General features: G+C 49.7%; 1 protein-coding gene across 4 annotated transcripts in view; it reads left to right on the top strand.

The window, feature by feature from the left end:
- Window positions 1-24,833, top strand: part of GAS7 (growth arrest specific 7) — a 204,925-nt gene that overhangs the window by 128,710 nt on the left and 51,382 nt on the right. For all 4 annotated transcript variants that reach the window (XM_082441416.1, XM_082441414.1, XM_082441415.1 and 1 more), the window contains exon 3: window positions 15,184-15,264. In XM_082441416.1, the coding sequence (XP_082297542.1) occupies window positions 15,184-15,264 (81 nt within the window). The remainder of the gene's footprint in view (window positions 1-15,183; window positions 15,265-24,833) is intronic.

Here is a 24,833-nt window from a genome sequence, read left to right as displayed (position 1 = left end):
AAGTCCCATAAAAATCAAAACACAAAGGAGACAGAATTTTATTGTTTGCTAGTGTTACTTTGAAAAAGACAACTTATTGGTCAACAGTGTAAGAACTTTCCTCAGTGGATGTTAGGTGGAGTCACCAGTTAGGAGCAAATGGTTCAGATCTGAAATAAAATAGAATGTATGGCATGTGACCCAGCAGTTCCACTCCTAGATATCTACCCAAGAGAACTGAAAACATGTCCACACAAAAATGCATACATGAATGTTCATAGCAGCATTATTCATAATGGCCAGAAACAACCCAAATGTCCATCAGCGAATGAGTGGATAAACAAAATGTGGTCTGGGAATTCCCTGGCCGTCCAATGATTAGGACTCCGCACTCTTACCGCCGAGGGCCTGCATTCGATCCCTGGTCGGGGAACTAAGATCCCACAAGCTGCTCGGTGTGGGCCCCCCCCCCCAAAAAATTAATATCCAAAACAAAATGTGGTCTGTCCCTGCAATGGGAAGTTATTCAACCGTAAAAAGGAAGCAAGTACTAATGGGTACATGCAACATGCATGGGTGAACCTTGAAAATATCGTGCTAAGTGAAAGAAGCCACACACGCAAAGCCATATGTTGTGTGATTCCATTTATATGAAATGCTTAGAATAGGCAAATCCATAGACCCAGATAGTAGATTCGTGGTTCCAGGGACTGGGGAGAAGGGGTGACTTCTCACGGGTAAGGGGTGTCCTTTTGAGGTGATGAAAATGTTCTAAAATTAGATAGTGTTGATGGTTGCACATCTCTGTGAATATACTAAAAGCCCCTGTAATGTATGCTTTTAGAGAGTGAGTGTCATGGTGTATGAGTTATATCACAATAAAAACAGGCATATTGAGGTGGGTGGGTGAGTTGGTGACTTTCCTGGTGTCCTTCCAAAACAAGTCCTTAGATGCCTCAGTTGGGCATTCCTTCTGCCTGATTCCCAAACTTTGGTGGGCATTGAAGCACATAGGGAGTTTGTTTAAAAAATATTGATACACAGGTCCTGCCGCAGACCTACTGAATTGGAATCTACTATTTGGAGCGAGTAAAAATTTCTGCTTTATATTTTTAATTGTTTTCTGATAGTCACCACCTATTTTTGACTTCTAAGGAGACAACCAGATTGATGATGGCATGGTCAGTGGATCAGATATTCTGAAGCTGAAGCGTCCATTGAAATCCAGTTTTCTCTTTTGGAAATTCAATGAGAAAATACAGTTTTCTTCGAACAAGTAAACATGCACTATAGTCCCAAGGTTAAGTAAATGGTTTATGGTTATATAACCATAAACCATTGTAGTTAAAGTAGAATCTCCTGGAAAAACTACTTGAAGACAAATAACTCAATTTTACAGTGACAGGATATAGAATGAGAATAAAACTACCAAGAAAGGCCCTTCACCTGGCTAATGTTTATATTCTTGTGTTGTCAGGGTAGCAGACTTGCAGATATCTCCAGCCTTTATTCTTGTCTACATAACAGGATGTAGTGGCAGGTCTTATCATTTCAAAGCTTTTGAGTCAATAGCTCAAAAAAAATTTTTTTTTGAATCTCAGTATTTTTGCCATTAAAAAAAAAAAAAAAAGACGTATGAACTCTGGTTTCAACTTTGTTTCTAGCTGCAACTAAGTCGAAGGATTTGGGGCTTCTACTATTTTCGTGTTCCCATTCTCTGTAGCACTCTGACATCTAGACAGCATGAACACCATCCTTGCCTTCAAGGAACTTGGAGTCTAGTGAAATAGTTCAGGCCTTGGAGATGTAAGAAAGCTGTGAACTTTTCTTCCTTCATATTTCTCGTCTCTGGAGAATGTGATCCCGGAACGTCCTAGCTTGCCTCTGCTTTGCTTAGGACATAATGTACCAGTGTAGAGTCCCTGTATCCTCGTCATCACTTTGCAGAGCCCAGTGGCCTAGTGAGTGTGGTGGGATCGGATTGTATCCAATGACTAATCCAGCCCTATCATGCTAATCCATCCATATAAAGTGGTAGGATCTTTACCAGGCATTAGATCCACCTGTATTCGTTACAGGCCAAGAAAAGTACAAGGTGATCGTGAGCCGTGTATCCATAAGGAATGACGTTTGCTTGGTTTGAACTCTGGTGTGTGATGACTGCATTTCTAGGGCAGTCGTAGTGTCTCTGGTGGCGGTGGGGCAAGGCAGGGTCAGGACCTCTAGATCCAGGTGAGCTGTCCTGCAGAGATTCAGGTAGAGTAGATGTCTCACGGTGGATTGTCTTGAGGCCAGAGGCTGTCCACAAAAGAATTTTATTTTGTGTTCACCATCCTTAAAGATGTTGAATGAGTTGCCAACATTGAAAAATTGGGAAGTTTTTCATAACCACCCAGATACTTGTCTCCTTTTGAAAAATTGTGAGGTATGGCCACATGCGACCCGCCTTCCTGCCTGAACACCACCGGCTGGATCTGAGCAGGTTGCCACCACTCCTGATTTTTCTTCTACTCGAGTCTGCTTCATGCAGGCATCTTACATGTCCAGTACTTGTGGGGCCTTGAGCTTTGACCTGTGTTTGGACATAGCCTCATGGCTTTACAGCAAGTATTGCAGGGAAGAATTGGCATTAGGCATAAAATCAGGAATCTATTTTATAAATGCACTTGGAAATCAGAGATTATGAAAGGGGACCAGGCAAGAGATGAAAGAATCGGGAGAAAGAACTGACCGGTCCACTTCAAGAAGAACTTTCAGACTCATCCCATACTCTGCCTTATTCCTGGAGCTTTTATGTGCACCCGACCTATTAGTGCAGGAAGCACTGCCGTTTGGGGGCTTCTGTAAAGCCTGTGTGTGTGCTGGGGGGGCGGCAGTGGGAGCATGTGGCCGCAGCAGGAAGTTGGGGTCCACAGGGAAGGGCAGTCTGGACAGAGATAGCCATCAATGCTGTTTAAAGGGTTAGGTCCCACGGAGTCAGTGGAACTCCTGGCAAAAATGGAAATTATCCGTAGGTTATATTCTGGTAAGTGAGTGGGCCAGGACCACGTGAATTGATTATCAAGCCACAAGTGTTTGCTCAATGCCTTCTCTGTGCCCGTCTCTCATTATGCACTTGGGTGGCTCCTTGCAGGGGTGGTGTGGGCGAACACAACACACATGGCTTCGAGAACGCCTCCTGGAGGAGATGAGGTTGTTAAAGGAGACTTTCCTCGTGGATTGCAGTCCATTTTCTTTCCTGCCTGAATAGACCTCTGAAGGTCCCTTCCGGCTCTAAAATCCTGTGCAACGGGGAGTCGCCACACCGCCGTGCTCTATCACCCACCACTGCTGGGGAACGTGCCTCCGTACGGAGAGCTGGCGTGGTGTCCCGGCGATCAGATCTTCACTACTGGAGGAAGATCTCGGAGCTGAGGAACAGCTTTTTTGTAATTTCAGTCCAAGATGGATTCTGGAGTAGGCAGTGCTCTTCCAAGAGGTGTGGGAGGAGGATGGGATGAGAAGTTAGTCGTGCGGGATGAGTGTTGATTGCGTGCGCTCCCCGGCAGCGGGGTGCTGGGCTGGGCACGGGGCTCTGGGAGCCTCCCCTGAAGGGTCTTGCTGTCCTTGGAAGGTCATGGGCTGGGCCTTGTACCCAGCGGGGCTCCTGGACCTTCCTGTTGAGTGACGCGCTGCCCTCTTGCCAGCTGTGGTTAGCGCCTGTGTACCCAGCCCGAGAAGAAATAGCCCCTGTATTTGGTGAGAGCAGAGGAAGTTACCGAGCGGTCCAGCACAGGGAAGAACGTGCTGGAGGGGGATTCTGCCCCCCGCCCCCTCCCCAGGCATTCAGCCTTAATGGCCCTTGTGGGGATCTAATGGGGGCGGGGGTCTCGGGGACTGGGGATACTTGGGGTAGGGAGGTCGGAGCAGAAACAGTTTTCCAACTGGTACAGAAATTTTTCACTGTTTGAACAACCAGTCTGACTGCACTCGTGCTCTGCCTGGCTGCCTGCTGGGACATGCACTGGGGCTGGGGCTTAGTGGTCCCCTGGTCCCTGGTGGTCCAGTTCCTTGCTCCCCCTCTGGGCCCTGCCACAGACCCGGACCCTCTGCTTCTGAATCCCTGGACTCCTCTGTCCAGACTTTCTGGCCCCCAGATCAACTCCATAGGTTAGCGTGACCTCCATCCCTGCCTCCTACTGTTCCCAGCCAGCTGCAGCCTTTTGCTGCCTGATATGGGTTGAACTGTGTCCCCCCACCCCCCAAAGGAAGTTTAAGTCCTAACCCCCAGGACCCTTGAATGTGACCTTGGATATAGGGTCTTTGCAGACGATCAGGTTAAGATCCTGGAGCTTGCTGGGCCCTCATCCAATATGTCGGATCCTTAAGAAAAGAGTTTTGGACGTAGAGACAGACACACACAGAGGGAAGACGATGTGAAGACGCAAAGAGAGCCCATCTATGAGCCAAGGAATGACTGAGGCCACCAGAAGCCAGGAAAGAGGCCTAGAGCAGATCCTTACAGCTCTCGGAAGGAAGCAATCTTGCTGACACCTTGGTCTCAGACTTCCAGCCTCCAGAACTGTGACACAATACATTTCTGTTGTAGTCGAAGCTGCCTAGTTCGTGGTATTTTGTTAGGGCAGCCCCAGGAAACCAATACATTGCCCACGCCCAGAGTAACATGCCATTGTGGTCTCTTTGGGCCCTGCTAAGCCAAACAAGTGTTTTGTCCTCCAGGTTGCTGTGGAGAGGAGCAGTCTGTCATCTGTGTCTCAGACACCTGGCCTGCGGGGCAGTTAACACCAGCAGCAGGAAGGGTGGCCTGCTTTCCTGTTGCATTGCCAGCCTATTGCCAGCCTATCAGTGAATGTGGGGTATGAGCTCCGGCTTAGCATAGCTGCCAGGGTACCAGAATTCTGGTAATTCCAAGAGATGTGCGTGCAGGAAGGCTTTAATACAAGCTGCAGAAAAGAGACACTTTTTTTTTCTTCCCCATTTAAGTGGATTTCCCACTACTTTTTTTTTTTTTTTTTTATTGGAGTATAGTTGGTTTACAATGTTGTGTTGGTTTCAGGCACACAGCAATGTGAATTGAGACACTTAATAAAGCAGTTGATTTCCCGATACTTTTGATGCTTCTCTTGAATATACCAGAGAGGACTTGGCTGGAGGTCATGTTCTTCTCTGGTTTAGCCAGATTCTATGTGCAGTCCCAGCATCCTGGTCTTGAGCCCCCATCTTGAAAAGAGAAGGTTGGGCTGCTTTGGAAAGCCTTTCAAGCTTTGTATTTCCTAAGGACAGACCCCTGTGGCCATGCAGACAGGACCCAGCTCCCGGCCACCACCTCCCTCTGTCCCTGATTCCTGCTGCCTGGGGTGCCTTCCACTCTCATGACACACCATGGCATTTAGATGTGGAGGGAGATACTTGTTCGCAGGGGTTCTTTCTGAGCAATGGGATTAGGGAGGATTTTTTTTTTTTTTTTTTTAGGAATTCCTTTATTTTTATTATTTATTTATTTATTTATTTATTTTTGGCTGTGTTGGGTCTTCGTTTCTGTGCGAGGGCTTTCTCTAGTTGCAGCAAGCGGGGGCCACTCTTCATCATGGTGCGCGGGCCTCTCACTATCGCAGCCTCTCTTGTTGCGGAGCACAGGCTCCAGACGCGCAGGCTCAGTAGTTGTGGCTCACGGGCCTAGTTGCTCCGCGGCATGTGGGATCTTCCCAGACCAGGGCTCGAACCCGTGTCCCCTGCATTGGCAGGCAGATTCTCAACCACTGCGCCACCAGGGAAGCCCTAGGGAGGATTTTTATTTTCTCTTTTGATTTTTCTGTTTTCCAGTGTTTTCTCCCTGGACCTGTATTACTTTTATAAGTAGGATAAAACTGGTTTCTCTGAAATAGAGGAGCGGATGGGGGCTGAGCACCAAGGTTCTCTCTTGCTTCGCCTTCCCCAGTACAACATCCCACCCTCCTCGGTTCCTCTGGAGCGGTGGTCTCATATTCCGGGGATCCTTCTGGGGCTGAGATGCACAAACTGGAGCCTGAAAGGGCCCCGGTCTTTTTTATATGGCGCAAGGAGCATCCAAGGATGCCGGGCCACGTGATCTCTGCCACAGAAGGAGGTGCGTTCTGGGCTGGGAGTCAAGGAGACCCCCATCCCCTCCTCCCCCTCCCTTCTCTTCCTCTCTGCCAGGGATAAAGACTTCACTTGCTTTCTGCTGCTGGTATGTAAAATTAACATGTGCTGTTGGGGGAGACACTGCAGAAAAGGTACGGAGAGGACAGAACAGGGGCACAGCCTTGGGAAACAGGACAGAAGGGGCCAGGGAGCACACAGTGCTTTTGGACACCACGTCCCCACCCAGCTGGCTCAACTCTTGTGCACAGAGTGTGAATTCCTCTTACCAGGTGTGCAAATGTGAAGCCTTCTTAGTTAGTGGGCTTTAGGGATGGAGAGGAAATCCTCAAGAGGCTTGCATAACAACCCAAACATTTGTGGTCCGGGAGGATTTCTTCTTTGCTCTCAGAGCATCTGCCCCGTGGGGTTCACTTTTCTTTCTCCGCATCTCTTGGGCCAACTTGACTATTTGCCGCAGTTTTCAGCCAACAACACCCGTTCAGAGGAAGGGGGTGAGCAGTGGATGCTTTCAAGTCAGGAGGAGTTCGTGGGTTGGTTTGATTGTTGTACCTTTCCAAAAAAAAATTATTTTTTATAGCCCTACCTCCAACCCCTGGAGGCAGGGTGAACTGTTGCAGAGAATGCTGTTCGTCCTTGTCTTTCTCTGCGTCTGTGGTTCTCAAAGTAGGGTCCCTAGACCAGCAGCATCAGTATCACCTGCGAATTTGTTAGAAATGCTGTTCTCTCAGGCCCCACCCTAGCCCTCCTGAATCTGACCCTCTGGCGGTGGGCCCTGCAATCTGTGGTTTAACCAGCCCTCCAGGTGACGCTCATATGTTCTAAAGTTGCAGGCAGCTGCCTCGGTCCCCAGCATTTTAGCATTTCCCTAATTGGATGAGGCTTTCAGGCTTCTTTGCAGAGAGGGTTTTCTTTGTTTGATTTTTTTGCTTTTTTTTCTTTAAACTTACTCATGCACTTTCCTGAGGAATCTTGTTTCATTCAGCTCTACCCATTTCTTCCCCATTTTGTGTAGTCTTCTCTGCCCGGAATGCCCTTTCTTAATGTTTGAGGAGAGCTTATTTTGCCCAGAATTTCTATACCTGTTTTGCAGTGTTGGTTCTTTGTGCCTCAGGGGCTGGCCGGCCTTCCTTGGGAATCCAGCGGCCTTGGAAGTGCCTTTGTGGCCGCACCTCAGAGAGATGATTGCCTATTCCTATTTCCCAAAATAACCGGAGCTCTTTCTGACAGTTTCCTCTGGCTTGTGAAAAGCAACACTCTCAGTGATTTTGAGCATTATTTATAAAATGTAAAGTCACACCTTTTACTGGAAAGTCTTCTAAATCTGGATTAGCAGTGCAGAGCGATTGAAGTCCATAAATGCTGAGTTTCTGAGAAAACAAAACAAAAAGGTGACGTATGGGTGGAAAATACCACTTCGTGGGTAGAGAAGCTTCTGAACCGTTCAGCGGTGTGACTTTTTTCCCAGGAGAGGTTATGGAAGTCCAACTTGGGGGCGTGTGTAGAAGTCACAATTCAGCCTGGTCACGGAAGGAGATTCCAGATGTGGATCTAATGGCCTTGGGGCTGGCGTTGACCATTACAGGGCAATGCATTTGGGGGACTGTCCAAGGGCAGGGACTACCTTGTTATAGGAATAGAAGCCCACCCAAACTAGCTTATGAAAAAAGGACCTTTATTAGAAGGATATGGAGCATCTCACAGAAGCCCCCTGCTTAAGGACCGGAAGGAAAAATCAGCCGCGTTGTTTGTCCTGGGTTTCTGGGATCTCCTGATGTCTTATGCCCATTTCTGGGTTTGTTTCATACCTATTTTTCTCTGCAGACTTGCCTTTTTTCCTTTAGTAGCCAGTTAGCAGAAAATGATCCAATGGGTGAAAAAAAATAGTGTCTTGTCATCTTAATTTGCACTTCTCCAATTTTGAGTGAGAATCAGCATCTTTTCTTCCTTATTGGTCATCTGTAATTGTTTTTCTGTGACCCACCTGTGTACGTTCTGGGCTCTTTTTGGATTGAGCAGCTTGCTTGATTTCTACTTCATACTATGTGAAGGGAATTGGTGATTTGTCTGCTCTCCCTGCCCCTTCTTTGTCTTTCTGTTGTCTGTTTATCTATACACATACACTCACTCACTCATCTTTAAAGTCAGCCACTGGCAATGTAACTGGACTTGCTTCTGACACTGCTTTGAATTGAGCCTCCATTCATTCCTCAAACATCTATTGAGTGCCTGCTGTACGGGGGGCCAGGGAGACAGAGATATATTTATTTGATACAGTCCCAGCCCTTAGAGCACATCTCTGGGAGGACTGGATTTGAAAGCACGCGTTACAGCTGAGTTAGGAAGGAGCTCATCCAGCTCCCCAGCTGTCAGCTCCCTGAGGGCAGGTATGATGCTGTGATCTCTCAGAGCCCCTCCCCAGCCTGGCGCCTGTTCATAGGGCTCAGAAAACCTAAATGGTGTTGGCAGGGAGCACACAGGGCTGTGAGTGTCCCAGGCTTTGATTTGACAAGATTTCCAGCTGAGAATATCCTACTGGCCCTGACCTGTCAGCTCTGTCCATGCCAAGCACCTGGGACCAGGACTGCATAAAACTCATCTTTCTTGTCCTAATCAGGACTTTGTCCTCAGGGGCTTAAGATAAGGCTTTGTGCTGGAGCGCCTCCTCCTCCAGGCTGCCCACTCACTAGCACCTTCTCCTGACACCTTTTCCCTCTGGGCTTCCTTCACTGCAGTGCTTTCTCCCCTCTCCTCTTTATCAGCTCCTATTCTAGGAAAAACCCTAAGGAATCAGTCATGCTAAAGGGTTTGTGACAGTCACTGTAATTCATAAGGCTCCCTCAGGAACTAAAATAGATAACAAAGCCACAAGTCAAAGCAGAGGCTCTTGGGGACAGATGTTATGAACCTGATATTTTTAGAACATTGGGGTAGACATGGCATTTTGGAGGGTTCCTTAAGTTACCCTGCGTTGCTGTCGCACGTCTTGCTTCGTACTATGCCTGGTCCCATGTCTCATCCCTCCCCTGGGTTTTTTTTTGTCTCATCCGGGTACCTCCCTGTCTGTGGCTGGTTCCCGTCATGGTTTTACTATGGACTCTACCCGTTTTTCTTACATCTGGTTAATCCCTGAGACTGCTTGTTAAAATGCTGGCTTCTGGGTTCCACCCAAGACCTGCTAAACCAGAGTCTTCGGGCGCAAGGTCTGGGAATCTGTAGCTTCAGCAGGCGGCCCCAAAGATCCTGATGAGAGACCGAGTTTGGGAAACAAGCCTGGAGCTTTGCTTATTGGTTGTGCTCAGGGTCTGGATGCTGAGTGTTCAGGCTTTGATTTGATAAGATTTCCTCCTGGGGACCCATCTACAGTTTTCTCAGCCATACAGCAGGGGTTGTAATATCTCTGAGCTGGCCGTCAGCTGCCCACACTTGTTGGCTCCATGACACGACCCCCTTTTTCCTGTGTTGCATCAGCCCTCATCATTCCCCAGCCCAAGTTCAGGGATTCCCGGTGTGTTTGACCGAGTCTACACCGTATGAGGAGGTTGGTATGTCGGGGATCCTAAAGGGATGGAAGGACAGGCTCGGGGTGTTTCAGGCGGACCACCCTCCCTACTAGAATTTCTCTGGGAGCTCCCCACCCTGCTCTTCCAGGCCCTTTGTGCCAGCTGGAGCCAGTCCAAAGCTTGGTTCAGGCCAATATCCAAGGGCCGGGGCACTGACGGGGCTGCCGCTTCATCCATTGGCATCACCAGCCTCTGTATCATCTGTAGAGCGGGCATCAGGGCCCCTGCCCCGCCTGGATCACAGGGTTGCATAAGGATTCTGTGGGCTGCTGTGCGGTGACCCCCCTGCAGCTCAGACGTGCTAACAAAGACCTTCTAGCCCCTCTTCCCCCCAGCCCCCGAGAGGGAGCCCTGCCCTCCCTCTCCCTTTGGGAGCTGTGCTCTGTGAAGGCAGGAAGAGGAGGATGGGGCAGGGAGGCGGCTGGTGGGGTGGAAGTTGGGAAGCAGAGAGGAGGAAGGAAGGAATGGAGAGGGTTTTGTTTCATTCATATTATTACTGTTGTTGTTTAATGTGTTTGAGGGCTTCCTCTGTCTCCGAGTCTGTGCTGGAAGCTGTGTGTGCCCACTGACCGTGCATGCCAGGACCACGAGGCTGCAGTCGTGTTATCCCCACTTTACAGTGAGGAAACCAAGGCCGAGCACCCAGTAGTAAGGGGTGGACCTGGGATTCGAACCTCTGTCTGTGGGACACCTGAGCTCTTAGGAACATCTCTAGGCTGCCTCAGAATATTTGAGGGGTGTTTTAAACACCCGGTCCAGGTTCCTTTCCATTTCCTGCCTTTCCTGTGCCAGTGGAGTCCTGGTGTGCCCAGCTCTCCTCTTCCTCAGTGCTCAGGGGAGCGCCCCAGGGCTGTGTGTGCTGCCTGAAGGCTGGGAGTTGGTGGGGAGTTAGCTGCCACCTACTTACCCCATCCCCCCCCCACCGGCTTGACTCCAGCCAGCATTTCCCGCTGAAGACCTCAGGTCTCCGAGCCTGGGGTCCGTGTTTGCTGAAGCTCAGGAACTAGACTAGATTCTGGGGCCAGTGGCCGTGGTGCAGCCTTTCTAGACTGCCTGAGACTCAGGGTCTGGCCCAGGCTCAGAAGCCCTCCCACTGGTGATCAGACCTAGATGATCCTGCAGAGCAGTTCTTGCCCCTGCAAGAGGGTGTTGTGTTTTTTCGTTTGTTTGTTTAAATGTACAAGACTATATTTTATTCAGTTAGGTACAGGATTCTACATATCTCCAGTTTTTGTGGAATTTGTTAATCCTGTGTTTCAATTCTTTGACGTCATTTAAAAAATTTTGTGCCTGCTTGATTTTTCAGTTTTGACAGAGGTGCTTTAAAGTCCCAGTTTTGGAGGCACGTCCACTTCTTGCAATTCTGAAAGTTTTCTTGGCCGCCCCACGTGGCTTGCAGGATCTTAGTTCCCCGACCAGGGATCGAACCCGGGCCCTTTGCAGTGGAAGTGCAGAGTCCTAACCACTGGACCGCCAGGGAATTCCCTGCAAGGGGGTGTTTGCGAGGAGCTTTTGCGTCCTTCTGTTTCCACATGCTCTGTCCCTGCCAAGGGCATCCGGGGTGTGCGTGATCAGGACCCAAGAACCCAGTTCCTCCTAGGCTGGTACCTGTGGTTATTTCACCTGATAGCCAGTGGGGGCAGCAGAGAGCTGCTACTCAACCAAGAAAACTGACCAATCATGAGCCAGGAGTCCACTGGTGGGTGGGGCAGAGTGTGGGAAGGGGAGGGGGAGGGGGAGAAGGGTGGGGGACAAGTCTCACAGATCTGCCCAAGGCAGATGAGGTCCAGGGGCTCACTGACTTTCCCACTGGAAGTTCGTACCTTGTAAGGCATGAAGGATGTAAACGAAGTCTAGAAGTGACTTTAAAGTTAAAAACTCCTGCCTTGCTTACTGTTTTTTAAAAATAATTATAATAATAATTATTCTTATTTTAAGGAAGGGGCGTCTGTGCTCTGAAATCACATTTACATCACTTTCCACCTTTCAACTCTACTCTCTCTTTAAAAGTTTTATTCTACATGGGGCAGCCACTGTAATCCACTGATGGGGAAATGGAAATTTCTGGCTTCTCACGTGGATGGCTAGAATAGCAACCTCCCTTGGTCCAATCTGATCCAGCGTCAGCAGTCAGCTCATTTGTGTGTATCTGTCTCCCCTGGTTTCAGCGGAAGAGGTTCGAGTTGAGTTAGAGTTGCCTTTAGGAAAAAATGTGTTTCTCCTGAATTGGGTTGGACGGTCAGAGGTTTTCCAAGCACGCGTCTCACTCCTTCCACTCTGTCCTCACTGGCCCCACCCAGAGCCTTTGGGACTTGCATGGCAGTGACTGTTACGAGTCTGGGTGGTCACCTGGAATGACCTAGAACCCCAGGATGGAAGCCCAGAGAATGCAGGGGGACCTCAATCCAGGGTAACTTGAGCCCCGAGCTGCCACTTCAGTTTTGCTTTGGCTCTATCAGGGAGCCTGGTGTGCTGTAAATAGATTAGGGAGTCTTTTATTGAAAAAGACCTGGAAATGGTTTCCTCCCTGTGTGTGGTGTGGTCATCTGGGGTGATTTTTCCTGCTGCCGATGAGGTCACTCAGCCAGAGCCCCGGGGGCTCTCTCCAGATGTCCGCCTGGCCTGCCCCAGGCTCACAGTGGCGTTGTATTTTGGGCTGACCAGAGCTGACTAAGACCAGGAGGTGGGCTGGGCGGAACCCTTCAGGCGTCTGCATTGTCCCTGATGGAGTCCTGGCGGAGGTTGGATAGCGAGATGCGATACAGGAGAAGGGATTCCCGCCTCTGGGGGCCTATGAGTGACCCGGGACGGCAAGCACAGGGCAAGGGGCCTTCCTTCGGGCCCCAGCGTCTAGAGCGTGGCTCTGACTGGAGGCAGTATCTCCCTGTGCTTTCAGAGCCTTCTCCTGCGGTCCGCTGGGAAGGCTGCATGGAGGAAGAGGCGTTTTAGTTGGAACTTGGCAAACGAACACGATCCTGACATCCAGGGATGGTGGGGGCAGGAGGTGGTGAGGGTGTGTAAACAATCGGAGCAAAGACATGTTCCGAGACCAGCAAGTGAGTTACCTGGGCTGGAGTGAGGTCAGTGGTGGGGGTCAATCTGGACAGACAGACAAGGTTGCTGTGCTGGAGCCTCGCTGGCCGAGAGGTGGGCGTGGGGATGACAAAGCTTGGACTTTGTCCTCTGTGCCTTGTTGGAAAGGAGGCCGCAAGGGATTCTCCAGGTGCGCGCTGATCCCGAGTGGGGAGACACGTTAGGGGTGAGGTGGAGAGGAGGTGAGGAGAGTGATGGAGGGGGCACCTCCAGGCCCCAGGAACTGATTGCATGTGGGTGGTAGGACCCGGGAGGAGCTGGTGAAGCCGTGGAGGCTGGTCCCCGGAGCCCCAGGGGGCTGGGTTGGAGGGGAGAGTCTGAGCTGAGCGCTGTGGATGTGGAGACAGCAGTGTGGCCTCCGGGTGGGGCTGATCCAGCGGGCGGAAGAGAAGCCTCTTTAGGAAGGAGACGGAGGCTGCAGGCCGCATCTGGTCTCTGCTGGAGCCCACCTCACTTTGTTGGAAGGCTGTTTAATCATCTGAATTTCCCCCCATTTCTCATCTGAATTTCCCCCCATTTCTGGATGTTTTCCCCCCAAACATCCAGCCTCGCTAGTCTGTTTGCTTTATTTAACCCTGATAAGGCACTTACTGTGTGCCCCTGTCATCCTAAGCACCTGACAGGTAATAACCCATTTCATGCTATTACAACCCTATTTAGGTACCATTTTTATCCCCTTTGTACAGTTGAGAAAAACAAAACACAGGGTTAGGTGGCTTCCAAAGGTCACTCAGCTCATGAGCGGCCAGGCCTAGGATGCTTTCCACTGCCCTCGGCCTCAGAGCAGTCTGGTGGTCTTCATGTAGATTCTCCAAGTCTTGGTGCTCTCAGCACCAGCCCGAGTGTCCCTCCTCCTCCAGGGAGGCCACTGAGGCTGCCCTCTGGTCACCCCTCCTGGAAGACCCCTCTGCTCTCTTGTTCCTGGTCACATCGTCCCTGCTGCTTGCCTTGTTCACCCTCCTTTTTCTCTCCCTTAAGACATGAAGGGACCGTATTACCACCCGACTCCTAGAGCCATAAGATCCTAAAACCCAAACAGTAGATCTTAAGGTTTTGAGACCACCAATCAAAGCTGGGGGGCAAGAGTATTGGGGCCTAAAGGACCAGTCAGCCCAACCCTTTCACTTTAGATGAAGAATCGGAGGGCCAGAGGAGTAGCGTGACTTGCCCTGGGCTGCACAGCAGATAAGAGTCGGAACTGAGGGAAAACCCCAGTTCTCTCGAATCTTAATTCACAGAAACCATTGAAAGATTGTGCTAGTTTTTGCTTTAAATATTTGAGACAATTGAATTTTCAGTAATAGAATTTTGGACTAAATATCATATCCATATATTGGACTAACTTTAAAAATAACTTCATGCTAAAAGCTTATAAATGGGCATTTGGCATGAACACAACAGCTGCCTTGGGTGGATGCCATTATTGATCTCATTTTACAGAGGGGAAACCGAGGCACCAAGGGGACAATTACCTTGGTCAAGGTTAAACTGGTGGTGAGAGGCAGAGCTGGGGTTCAAACCCAGGCATCTGGCTCTAGACTCACTGCTGTTAATAGATCCTAACCCCTGTGCTATCCGGCCCTTTTAATGGTTTTGGAAAGATACCCACAGAAGTCCATAGGTGAAAAGAATGTACAGTATGATTTTGTTTTGTTCCAAAGGTGTACATACGCCTAGAAAACAAATCAACACACAGGTACCCAAATGTTTAGTGATGACCTCCGAGTTGTGGGATTATGGGTGATACTTTTTCTTCTTTGCACTTTTTTCTACATCACCACGTTGTAAATAGTGAGAAAGTATTATTTTTATCACTAGATAATTTTATGGGAAGTCTCTGCTCACAGCAGTGAAATGGGTAAAGTAGCGTTCGGGGGATGATCATATATAGCTGCAGTATTAGCTTTATTTCTGGCTGGGTATTGGAAGAGAGAGAAGTGTCCAATCAGACACAGCCGCTGTAATTCACACGAGACATGGAATTGTAGAACCAGGAAGGAAATCACTGTACAGGTCTCTGTACAGACCCCCGGCCAGGGCTCCTTCCTCTGGGCTTTGGGGTTTCAGATGACAGTGGGCATTTGAGGAGTGATACCCGGTCGACAGCTGGGGTTCCAGGACGAGGGACCGAAGTGGAGATGCACGAGTTGGCAGCCTCGGAGGAGGAGAGGGGCAATGGGGACTGTTTCACAGGATCCCAGCCAGAAGGCCACCTCCTTCTGGTCCCAGCTGCGTGGAGAAGGGTCCCCAGCGAAGAGAAGCTTTGTTGTCATGGGAAGGCAGGAGAGGAGATGGATATGGGAGCAGGAGGCGGTCGCCTGCTTCCCAGGTTTAGGGAAGGAGGTGGCCCAGTTCTGCTCTGTGACACACGGAGCTTCTGCCCCAGCAAATTCTCAGTGCGATTGTGTTTTTTTCTTTCTTTGACTAGAGACCACCTGGGAGCGCCCCAGCAGTTCTCCTGGGATTCCAGCCAGCCCTGGCCCTCACAGAAGCTCTCTGCCTCTGACAGGTACCGTCCACGCGCTACTTCGGGGCACCTTGGGGGCCGGCTGGGAACCACACACACCTTCAAGGGGGAGGCCACGGCTCTGGAGCCTGGGTCTGAAACCTGGCTGCGGATCGTATGGGCCAAACCTAGGGAGGGGTCTAGAGGGCTTGGAGGCCCCGTAGCCTGTTGCCCCGTGGGATGGTAACACCCTGCTAGTGCCGGCAGCAGCTCTGGTCCCTCTCACTCCCTCTCAGGTGCTTAGGGAGGTGGGGGCGTGGCTGGGTGAGGTGAAGCGCCAGAGCTCTTAGCTGTCTGCCAGTGTAGGGACCCAAACCGGGGACAGACTTGCTCCACGTGGTTCCCGAAGGCCTCAAGGAATAGGAGTTAAGGAGGCAGGTGATTACAGGGCAGCTTTCAAACCGAATGTCTGGAAAGCAAATGCATTCCTTGCAAGGATATGAGTTCTCCATCATCGTAGGTAATGAAGCAGAGGTGGTCAAGGTAGACATTCCTATAATAAGTGGAGGGTTTATTACTCTTAGGAGACATCTCATTCTGGGATCCCAGGAGGTGGGTTGCAGGACACATCAGTGGGGAGAACACCTTCTGACTTCTTGTGGATTAGACCTTGCATTAAATGCCACCTCCTCCGAGAAGCCTTCCTTGATGGCTCAATTTAGAGTCCTCTCCCATCACTCTGGATCCCCGCTTCCTGCTGTTTCACTGTCCTCAGAGTACCCCTCCCTGTTGGTCGTCACTCTCCCACCCCAGACTGTAAGCTCCCTGAGGTGGGGCCTCTGTCTCTCCTTTGCTTTCGTGGACTCCTCAGTCTCCAAATGGAGCCTGGCCTCAGCTTTGAGTGAATTCACAAATGTGGTGTGTAAACCTGGAATTTGAACATCAGTAGCATTGACAGTGTGGGACAGGGGAGGGGAGGCATGGGCTGGGGGAGGGGGGTTGGGCAAAAGCAGTGACCTCCTGTGCTCACGTGGAGGGGAGGGGAGATGAGAGCCTCGTACCCTGCTTGGAACGCAAATAATTTACCGAACGCATCACAGGAAACCAAAGGAAGAGGTGAAAGTCATAAGAGGACTCTTAAACCCTGGATTGGGAAGGGAGCGGTGTGCAGTGTGAGTGGGTCAGGCCTCACCTTTCCCAGTGGGGTGTCTTTCAGTCTCTTCCACCATTGAGAAGTCAAAGTGGGATCCAAGCACATTATTTAGGGCTGTGAAGACCGCCAGCCACAGAACTCAGAACCCAAGTGGTGGCAGAATAGACCTGGAGAATCAGCTGAGGTCTGGGAGAGGGGATTGGGGAGGTGCTTCCCACGGAAAGTTCTTCTAGGCTTTTAAAATGTTTTTATTTATATTTGTGTGTGTGTATATGCATGTATACACACACACATATTTTTTTGGTTAAAATTTTAAAAAAGGAACCCCCTGTGGGGCAGGGAAATGGGGCATTTCCTCCTGGTTTCCTAGGGGTGCAGCCAGTGCTACATTCTCAGACCAAGTCCTCAGAAATGGGGCCATTCGGCCTTCCTAGCTGTCATATGACAATAGGCATTTCCTGGCTCGATGCCTTGTCTTTTGTTGCTGTTCTTGTGATTTTTTTTTAACAATAGAAATGCTAGTGTGAATAATGTGAGGTGTGGCCCTCTATCCTGGCTGGCTCCAGGCCACCCAGACGCTAGCAAGAAAACCCAGCTGTCTTTTCCGGCCAGAGGGGTCCACGGAGCAGGACAGGGCCATGATACAGGCAGGGGGAGGCTGGGTCATGTGAGATGACAGGTGACAGTGGCCCAGCCTGCCATCCTGCACAGCTTGCTACGCTGGGCTGCTGGGGCTGGTTAGGGAACTTGCCCTCTGGGTCAGTGGTGTCACCTCTCCAAAGCCTGTTGTCACTGTCACTGGCCCCAGCAGCATCCTGTTGGTGGGGCCATCCCCCAGAAGGAGGCCTGGGAGGCGCTGGCTCAGGTCACCAGCCCGGAGGCCCCGGCGTGACAAATTCCTGCCTTCACGTCTAGCGCGAGAGCCGCGATAACTCAGCACTGCGCCGGGTGCCGGGGCTCTGAGGGGCTGAGAAAGGTGGGAGATGGTGGAGAGGGTCAGGTCCAGGGATGAGAATTGCCAAGGTGGCCAAGGCATTAGACAGACTTAGGTGGACCCCCAGGGGCCTAGGGCACCTGCGTCCCACGTCCCTGGGATCCCAAGTCTGTCCATTTCTCTGCGAGAAAGGGCTTTGTAGTCAAAGACATTTGGAAATCCTGTCTACTCTCTTCCCCTTTGGAGAGTACACATCAGTTCAGAGAAGGCCTGAACTGAAGACCCCGTTTAACTTGGTGCTTCTGTCCCTGTGTGTGTCTGTCTGCATCACACGTACATACTTGTTAAGCCTCCCTGGCTCCAGTGCAGTGGTTGTCAACTCAGGGGTGATTTTGCCTTCAGGGGACATTCGTGGCTGTCACCAGTGTGGGGAAGAGCTACAGGTGTCTGGGGGGTAGAGGCCAGGGATGCTGCCAGACATCCTACAATGCACGGGACGACACGGCCCCACAGTAAAGGGCTGTCCAGCCCCGCTCGTCAGCAGTGCCGGGGTTAGAAGCTCTGTTCTAGAAGGACTCAGAACCTCGGCTCAGCACCGCTCTCTGTCGGATGATGGACGCCAACCCATGACAGTGAGAAGCAGCCGCGAAACACGCAGGACCCCAGCTCATCGATTCTCAGACCCGCGTTTTGTTTCCCAGTTTTAGTATCTTGGAAATCAATGGTGTATCCTAGTCTAATTGGAAGCATCTTTTTTTTTTTTTTTTCTTTCTCAGCAGTACTTAAAATAAGGGTGCCTCTAACAGTCAGTGACATCTTAGGTTTGTGAAATTGCAGCTCCTTAGACAGGGGCCTGGGGCACAGCCCTTCTCCTTGCCAGGCCTCACTTTGCCCATTTATAAATGGGAGGAAGACCATGGCTGAGGTCCTGTCTAGCCCTCCGTGGTTTTGATTTGTGGTCCTCTCTACCCTGGGGCGTGAACACACGTGTCAACTCTCCATCCACCCTCTGGGATGGAAGCGAAGAGAACCCACCTGTGAGGGTATAGCAGGATCCGAGGTATTTTGCCATCATCTTTTCTGGTTTTTGAACTGAACCTTCTGTCTAAAGAATAGAAGAATAACTGTGTTGGTATTTCTCTCTACAGGGGGGCGGGGCACTAGGATTTTTCCAGCCATTCTTTCCTTCAGTTTTATAAGCAGCTTTCAGGAGATTGAATTTCATTGTGGGGAGAGAAATAGACTTGATGAAGACATGAGGTAGCTTCAAAAGCTGACTGTCCTCATCCTTGGGCTCCCGGGGCTGTGGGCGCCTTGCCTGGAGACCACTCAGGGCCCTGGATCTCAGCCTCTTTTGTTCTGCTCCTGCTTCTGCAAAGCAACAGTGGTGGACTTGCAAACCTTTTCATTCAAAAAATATGCCAGACATTGTTCTGAGTATTGGGGATACAGCCACAGACAAGCCAGTCCTTGTGTGGTCCCTGCTCCCGGGAACCTACATTCTAGTGGCAGAGTTGGACAAACAAGCAGACACGGAATACGTCAGATGTTCGTTGCATGGACAGCAGGACAGAGTGTGTGACTGGGGCGTGAGGGGTGGCCTCAGTGAGGAAGTGACGTTTCGGTCAAGCTTTAAAGACAAGGAGAAGACGGTATGTGTGTGGGGTGGTGGTGGAGTATTCTAGGCCAAGGAACAGCTAGTGCAAAGGCCCTGGGGCAGGAGTGACCTTGGCATGTTTGAGAACAGAAAGCAGACCAGTGTGGCTGGGGTGTGGGGGTCAAGAGGGAGCGTGGTAGGCAATGAGGGGAGAGGAGTCAGCAGGGACCAGAGGAAGGTGTTGTTGGGATTTCATTCTGAGCGTGATGGTTGGGATGGGGGTGAGAGTGAAATGCAGTGGAAGTGTCTTGTCTTCCTGGGAAGCTGCCTTCTTGAAGCAGTTGGTTAGCAGTGGTGGGGTTGGGGGTTCCCTGCGAGGAGACGGGAGGGGTAAGGACGATGCGGAAGGAAAACTTGACCACATTTATTGACTACAAGCATCCCATATGGTCGTTCCTGAAGATCATGGAAAAACAGGTCAGAAAGAATGTGGGCGGGAACCACAAATGAACCCAGCCAAGCCAAGCTTAGGCAGGTCCCCTTTGAGGAGGCAGAGGGGTGGAGGGTTCACCCGTGGGGCTCAGGGTTACTTTTGAGTCGAGCTTCTGGAGAGAGTTGGAAGGGCCACCCATGAACAGGACCGGTTCGTTCTTCTCAGTGCAGGTTTGTCGGATGCCTGAAGCACAGCCAGCCAGGTTACCAGCTGGAGAGAGAGATCTGGAAACACACCCAGTGCCCACCACAAATGGGATTCCACTCTCTGAATGTTGGGGTCCGCACTGGGCCCAGAACTTTCCCTACGTGGCTTCCTCTCAGATCACAGTGGGAGCTGTGTTTGTTCAGTAACTTTATTGGAGCCATTTAATGCCAGCTTTCTGGGGCAGGTCTACGTAAGTCAACTTGAAACCCAAACAGAATACCGAAGGCTCTATTCAGCACGTGTTAAACACCTTCTCTGGGCCAGTTTAACATACACTGTAACAGTAATGATTTATATGGAGAGAAATAGTAACAGGCATATGGAAAGAAAATACGAGTGAAAAATGAGGTTCTGGGATTTTCATGTTACGCGTTACTGGGTAACACCAGATGACACCATAGACCAGTTCTGTCCCCTAGAACTTTCTGCGCTAACAGAAATGTTCTACATCTACACCATCCGGTATGGTAGCCACTGGCCAGCAGATGTGTCTACTCTGCCTGAGGAATGAATTTTTAATTTTATTTAACTAAGTACTTTTCAAATTTTGGAATAATTTTAGGTTTACAAAAAAATTGTGAAGACAGTACAGAGAGTTCTTATATACCCTTTACTCAGTTTCCGCTAACGTTAACCTTTTACATAACCGCGGTCCAGTTGTCAAAACTAAGAAATCAATGTGGTACAGTATTATTAACTAAACTAGATTTCATTCGATTGCATCAATTTTTCCAGTATTGTCCTCCTTCTGTTCTAGGATCCCATCCTGGGTACCACCCTGCATTTAGATTCTATTTAAATTTCACTTGTTAGAATTTGAATAGCCACCTGTGACTAATGGGGCTGGGCAGTTATGGAGAGTAAGTTCCTTTCTGAGCTTCTGGGCCTGGACGTGCGTTAAGTTTGCATTTGTGTTTCCCTTTGGGATGGAGGAAATCTGTCTCTTATTGAGTTCCCCTGGGAGTGGAGATGTCGGGGAAACCTGGGTTCCGAGGCTGGCTTTGCCTGGCCTGGGGCCTGACTCCGCTGAGGGCTCATTCTTGGAGAAACAGCCTGCCTCCAGGGAAGCCAGATCACAGGGGAGTGAGTTCTGATGTTGATCAGGGAGGGCCTGCCTTTGAGTCTGGAGTCTGTGCAGACAGACAGCTGTGCTTCCCCTGAGCAGAGCTCCCCAGGAAAGGGGCTCCAGAGCCCAGGGCCCTCACCCACACACTTTCTTCTCCAGATCAGGAAGCCCCGGCTACTCCCACATAGGAGCAAACGGGGACTCTCATCTACTGCAGCGTTAGCAAGTTACCAGGCCCAGAGTGGCTGCCATGGCCCTCAACTAGGAATCACTGTTGACCCCAGGGAAGGCCATAGGGGGCCGCCTTTTCCTTTAGGAACATGTGCCTGTTGGCTGAGGCCCCAGGGGCCCTTACAAAGGCCTGTTTAACCTTTGACGCCCTGGAGAATAGATGCAGGTTGCCAACCCTTCACACCCACGGACACATGTATTGTGAGTTCTCTTTGGGGGAATACAGTTTACATCTTAGACAACCAGGGAGGCAACAGGGATTGGGTAGCCAGACAGAAATGTCAAGACCAGAAGGATTTCCAGGCCAGAAGGCTATAAATGTAAAACCACTCCCCTAAGCAGACCCCAGCAGACGCAGCACACACCTGGGAAGGTGAATACGACGAAGAGCATCTTTCCAAGGCCCCACAGGGCGTGGTGGGGCAGTGAGGCAGGGATGGTGCCTACTGTGCCTTCAGAGGTGCTGAGTACAGATCTGGCTCTGGTGTTTGCCTTGGTAGCCTGACTTCAAAACATGCTTTCCAGCAACCCCGGCTGTGTTTCCCAAAGTGGGTTCCACGGTACCCACTGCTTTTCCCACCCCCATCCGGGTCCTTTGTCCATGTAAGTGTGGACTACCACACTGCTGCCTTGATTGAGATGCACAGAGCATGTCAGCATATTTTAAGCCTACCGTAAAGAAACCAAGCAACAGGGGGCATTTGTCTCAAACTCTTTGCGCCGTCAGACCCTGCCCTTTACTGTCACTGCAGAACACTTGTAAGGAACGTCCTGCAGAATTGGTGGTTGCATCACTTGCCTGGGGAGGGACTCCGTTCCGCCAGGCTTAAATGTCGTAGCAGGGAGGGAAGAAGGATTTCCAGAACAAGGGCCCTGGAGCTCCCAGGTTTCTTTGAGTTGAGGAAGGAAGTTACTCGTCTATTCCAGAGAGAAGGGGAGATGAGGCTGGACCCACAGGAGGCAGAAGGAAGGTGTCCAGAGCTGATTTTCTTGTTTGGAAGAAGAAAGTCTTGTCTTTGGAGTTTTTTAGAGAACAGAACCTAGACAGTGGGGCTTGGAGGATGGACTGTCTTACAGGGCGGATTGGAGCTGGGCGATGGGGTCAGAGCTGTAGGGAGGGTGAGGTCTGGGCCACGAACGACGCTGGCAACTCTTTGTTGGTCTTCTTAGTTTCCGTTTTTTATCCCCTCCGCCTGCCGCCCGCCCCCAGCAAATGACTTCTTTGTACCAAATATCCGGCCCCTTCTCTCATTGTGTATCTCCCAAGCCCTCTCTTTGTCTGTTTAACTGCCCATAAAGAGGAATGAAATGTGTGCGTGTGTGTTTTTATATTTGTATTTGAAGTTACTGAAGTTACTAGATAGAGCTTTCTGTTCCCTTTTCTTATCTTAAAAACAGCTGAATTTGGGATTTTACGGTTTTTTTTTGTATCCCCAACTGAATTATGGTCCTTATGGTTATGAGTGATCCTTGACCATATTTTATTTTTTCCCCCGGGAGGCTGGAGGCCTCTAAAGCACGCACCCCTGGCCTTGTTTGTTTTGGGTCTCACCCTCAGTAAGCCGAGGGCCCAGCGGTGGGGGAGTGCCCATCAGGACCGTCGTGGGTAGCTGTAACTGTTCAGATCCCCACGGAGGACTTTTCCGGAGGTGCCGGAACTGTTGAAGTAAAGTGCAGGGAGACAGGGTGTCAGGGGAGAGCTGCTGTATGGGGAGAAATGGTTGAATGGAAAATTAGATTTTCCTTTCCCAGTAATTGTTTTGACATGAGCGGTAATTAGCCAACAGCTGACAGACCAGAACTGAAGTGAGAACAAGAGGATGGATTAGGGGCAAATGCCACTGCGTTAGATGGTTCCCAGCAGCCGTTAGCATGGGGGCTGCCAGGCTGGGAGAGGCTCCAAATAGGAGAAGGGTGTGTTGAGGGTGCACTTTTGAGGTGCTGTGGAAGGAGAAGGCGGGGGTCGGAAGGGCAGCCTCTGCCCTCAAGAAGATGGGGACCACCTTGGGTTAGAGGGACCCAGCACCATCAAAGGTAGTGACTGGTTCTAAACTAAGGCCTGTTCAGGTAAGAACTTACGTATTCCATTTTCGTAATCAACTGAACTGTGGTTGCATTATTTTGGTTGTTGATAGATTTTAGGATCAGGGAGATGCTGGCTTTGTATAATAAACTGGGAAACTCACCAGGTGTTTCTGTACTGTGCAGTCTGGGCCTATGTATTTCTTTTAAGAGTTTGAACCAGTTTGCCTGTAAAACCATCTGGGTCTGGTGCCTTTTGGAGGGGAGGTCATTTTTCAAAGGTTTTACTCATTTTGGTGTTTCTGGTATCCTTTGAAACCATTTTGATCATTTGAATCTTATGGAAAGTTTTGTATTTATTAGCATAGAATTATAAATAATATGCTCTTGCATTAAAAAAAAAACTCAAGTCTGTTTGCCGTGCGTATGTTTGCTCTCTAATTCCTAATTCTAAGCATTTGTGTTTTCTCTCACTCTCAAATTAGGCTGATTTGCCTTTTTTAATCACTGTTAGTCACCACTCCCCTTCACCACTGACCTGCCCTGAACCAGCCAGGGTTGCAAATGTTATCCTGTCTCCTAACTCATTAATTTCTCTTGCCACATTTATATCCTTTTCTCATGTTTTCCTTTGATTTATTTTATTGGCTTAAAATTTTTTTTTCTGATTTCTTATGTTGAATGTTTAGTCTGTTTATTTTTATTCTCTTGGCTTTGGTAATGAAATAATTAAGGCTATGGATTTTCCTCCAAATATAATGCAGGCCCTATCCCATTTGTTTTGATAGGTTCTTCCTCATTATTTTCAAAATATTGTATAATTATAGTTTTAAATTCCTCTTTGACCTGAGATTATTTAAGAGGGTGTTTTCTTAAATTTTCAAGTGTTTGGGAGTCAGGGGGGATGAGGACCTTGTATATTTTGTTCTTTCATTATTAGTATCTACTTTTATTGCTTTCTGGTCAAAGAATGTGCCTTGTGTTATTTATGCCTTTTGCAATTTATCAATACTTTATTTGTGGCTTAAATAGGCCCAACATTTTTTTTTTTTATGTTGCATGGATTCTTGGTAAAAGATATTATCTCTATTTATAAGGTATGCTGTTTAATCCATCTAGTTCAATCAGCCTTTTAAATTAAATTACTAAGATATTCCACATCCTGACTTTTGTTCACGAATCAGTCCTAGACTGAAAGCAGTATGTTAAGATTTCCTACTGTTGTCTTTAGGTTCTCCAGCATTTGTGTTTTATCTATTGCAGCCCTATGCTCCTTGATAAGGAAAATTTCTCCAATGTTTTGCCTGCCTTGTGGGTTGTATTTATCAGCAGTCTAGTGCCCTTCCTGGCATGGCCTGTGCTGACCTGAGTAGATTCTGCTCGGCAGCCATAGCTTCTCTGATGCCCTTGGAATCCTGGCCCTCCCTCCTCACCCCCCTTTTATCTAGAGGATTCCTGGATAGAATCAGCAGTTGAGCAGCCTCTTGAGGGCCCTGGGTGTAGACCAGGAGCGTGGCTGGCCACATGGGGTTAATTTGTTGTTTCTCCTTGTGTCCCTAAGCCACTGCCCTGGGGGCCAGCTCTGTGGCCAGTGTTTTGTTGTCCTGGTGTGTCTGTGCCCACCCTTCTTCCGGAGTGTCCGGCCAACAGGCAGATCGGGAGAAACCCAGCTACCCACAAGAATCTGCTGAGTGCACCTCTGTTCACAGGTGGCCCTGGATTTTTCGCTGCAGTTGGGGGAGAATGGGGGGCACTCCCCAGCATGAAAAAGGTTCTCCATGGGGTGGCCTTCGTACCCCATTGCTTGCCCCCAGCCCTTGCTCTGTGAATGGGTAGGTGGTAGTAATTTCGGCCTCTCCTTCACCTCCTCCCTCCCTGCAGGGTGGTGTCAGCAAGAACCACCAAGAGCTGGACGTGGGTCTGTGCATC

This window comes from Balaenoptera physalus, assembly GCF_965194825.1.
Source record: "Balaenoptera physalus genome assembly, chromosome: 20".
In the NCBI taxonomy this organism is placed as follows: Eukaryota; Metazoa; Chordata; class Mammalia; order Artiodactyla; family Balaenopteridae; genus Balaenoptera; species Balaenoptera physalus.
This window is presented reverse-complemented; position numbering and strand designations above follow the sequence as displayed.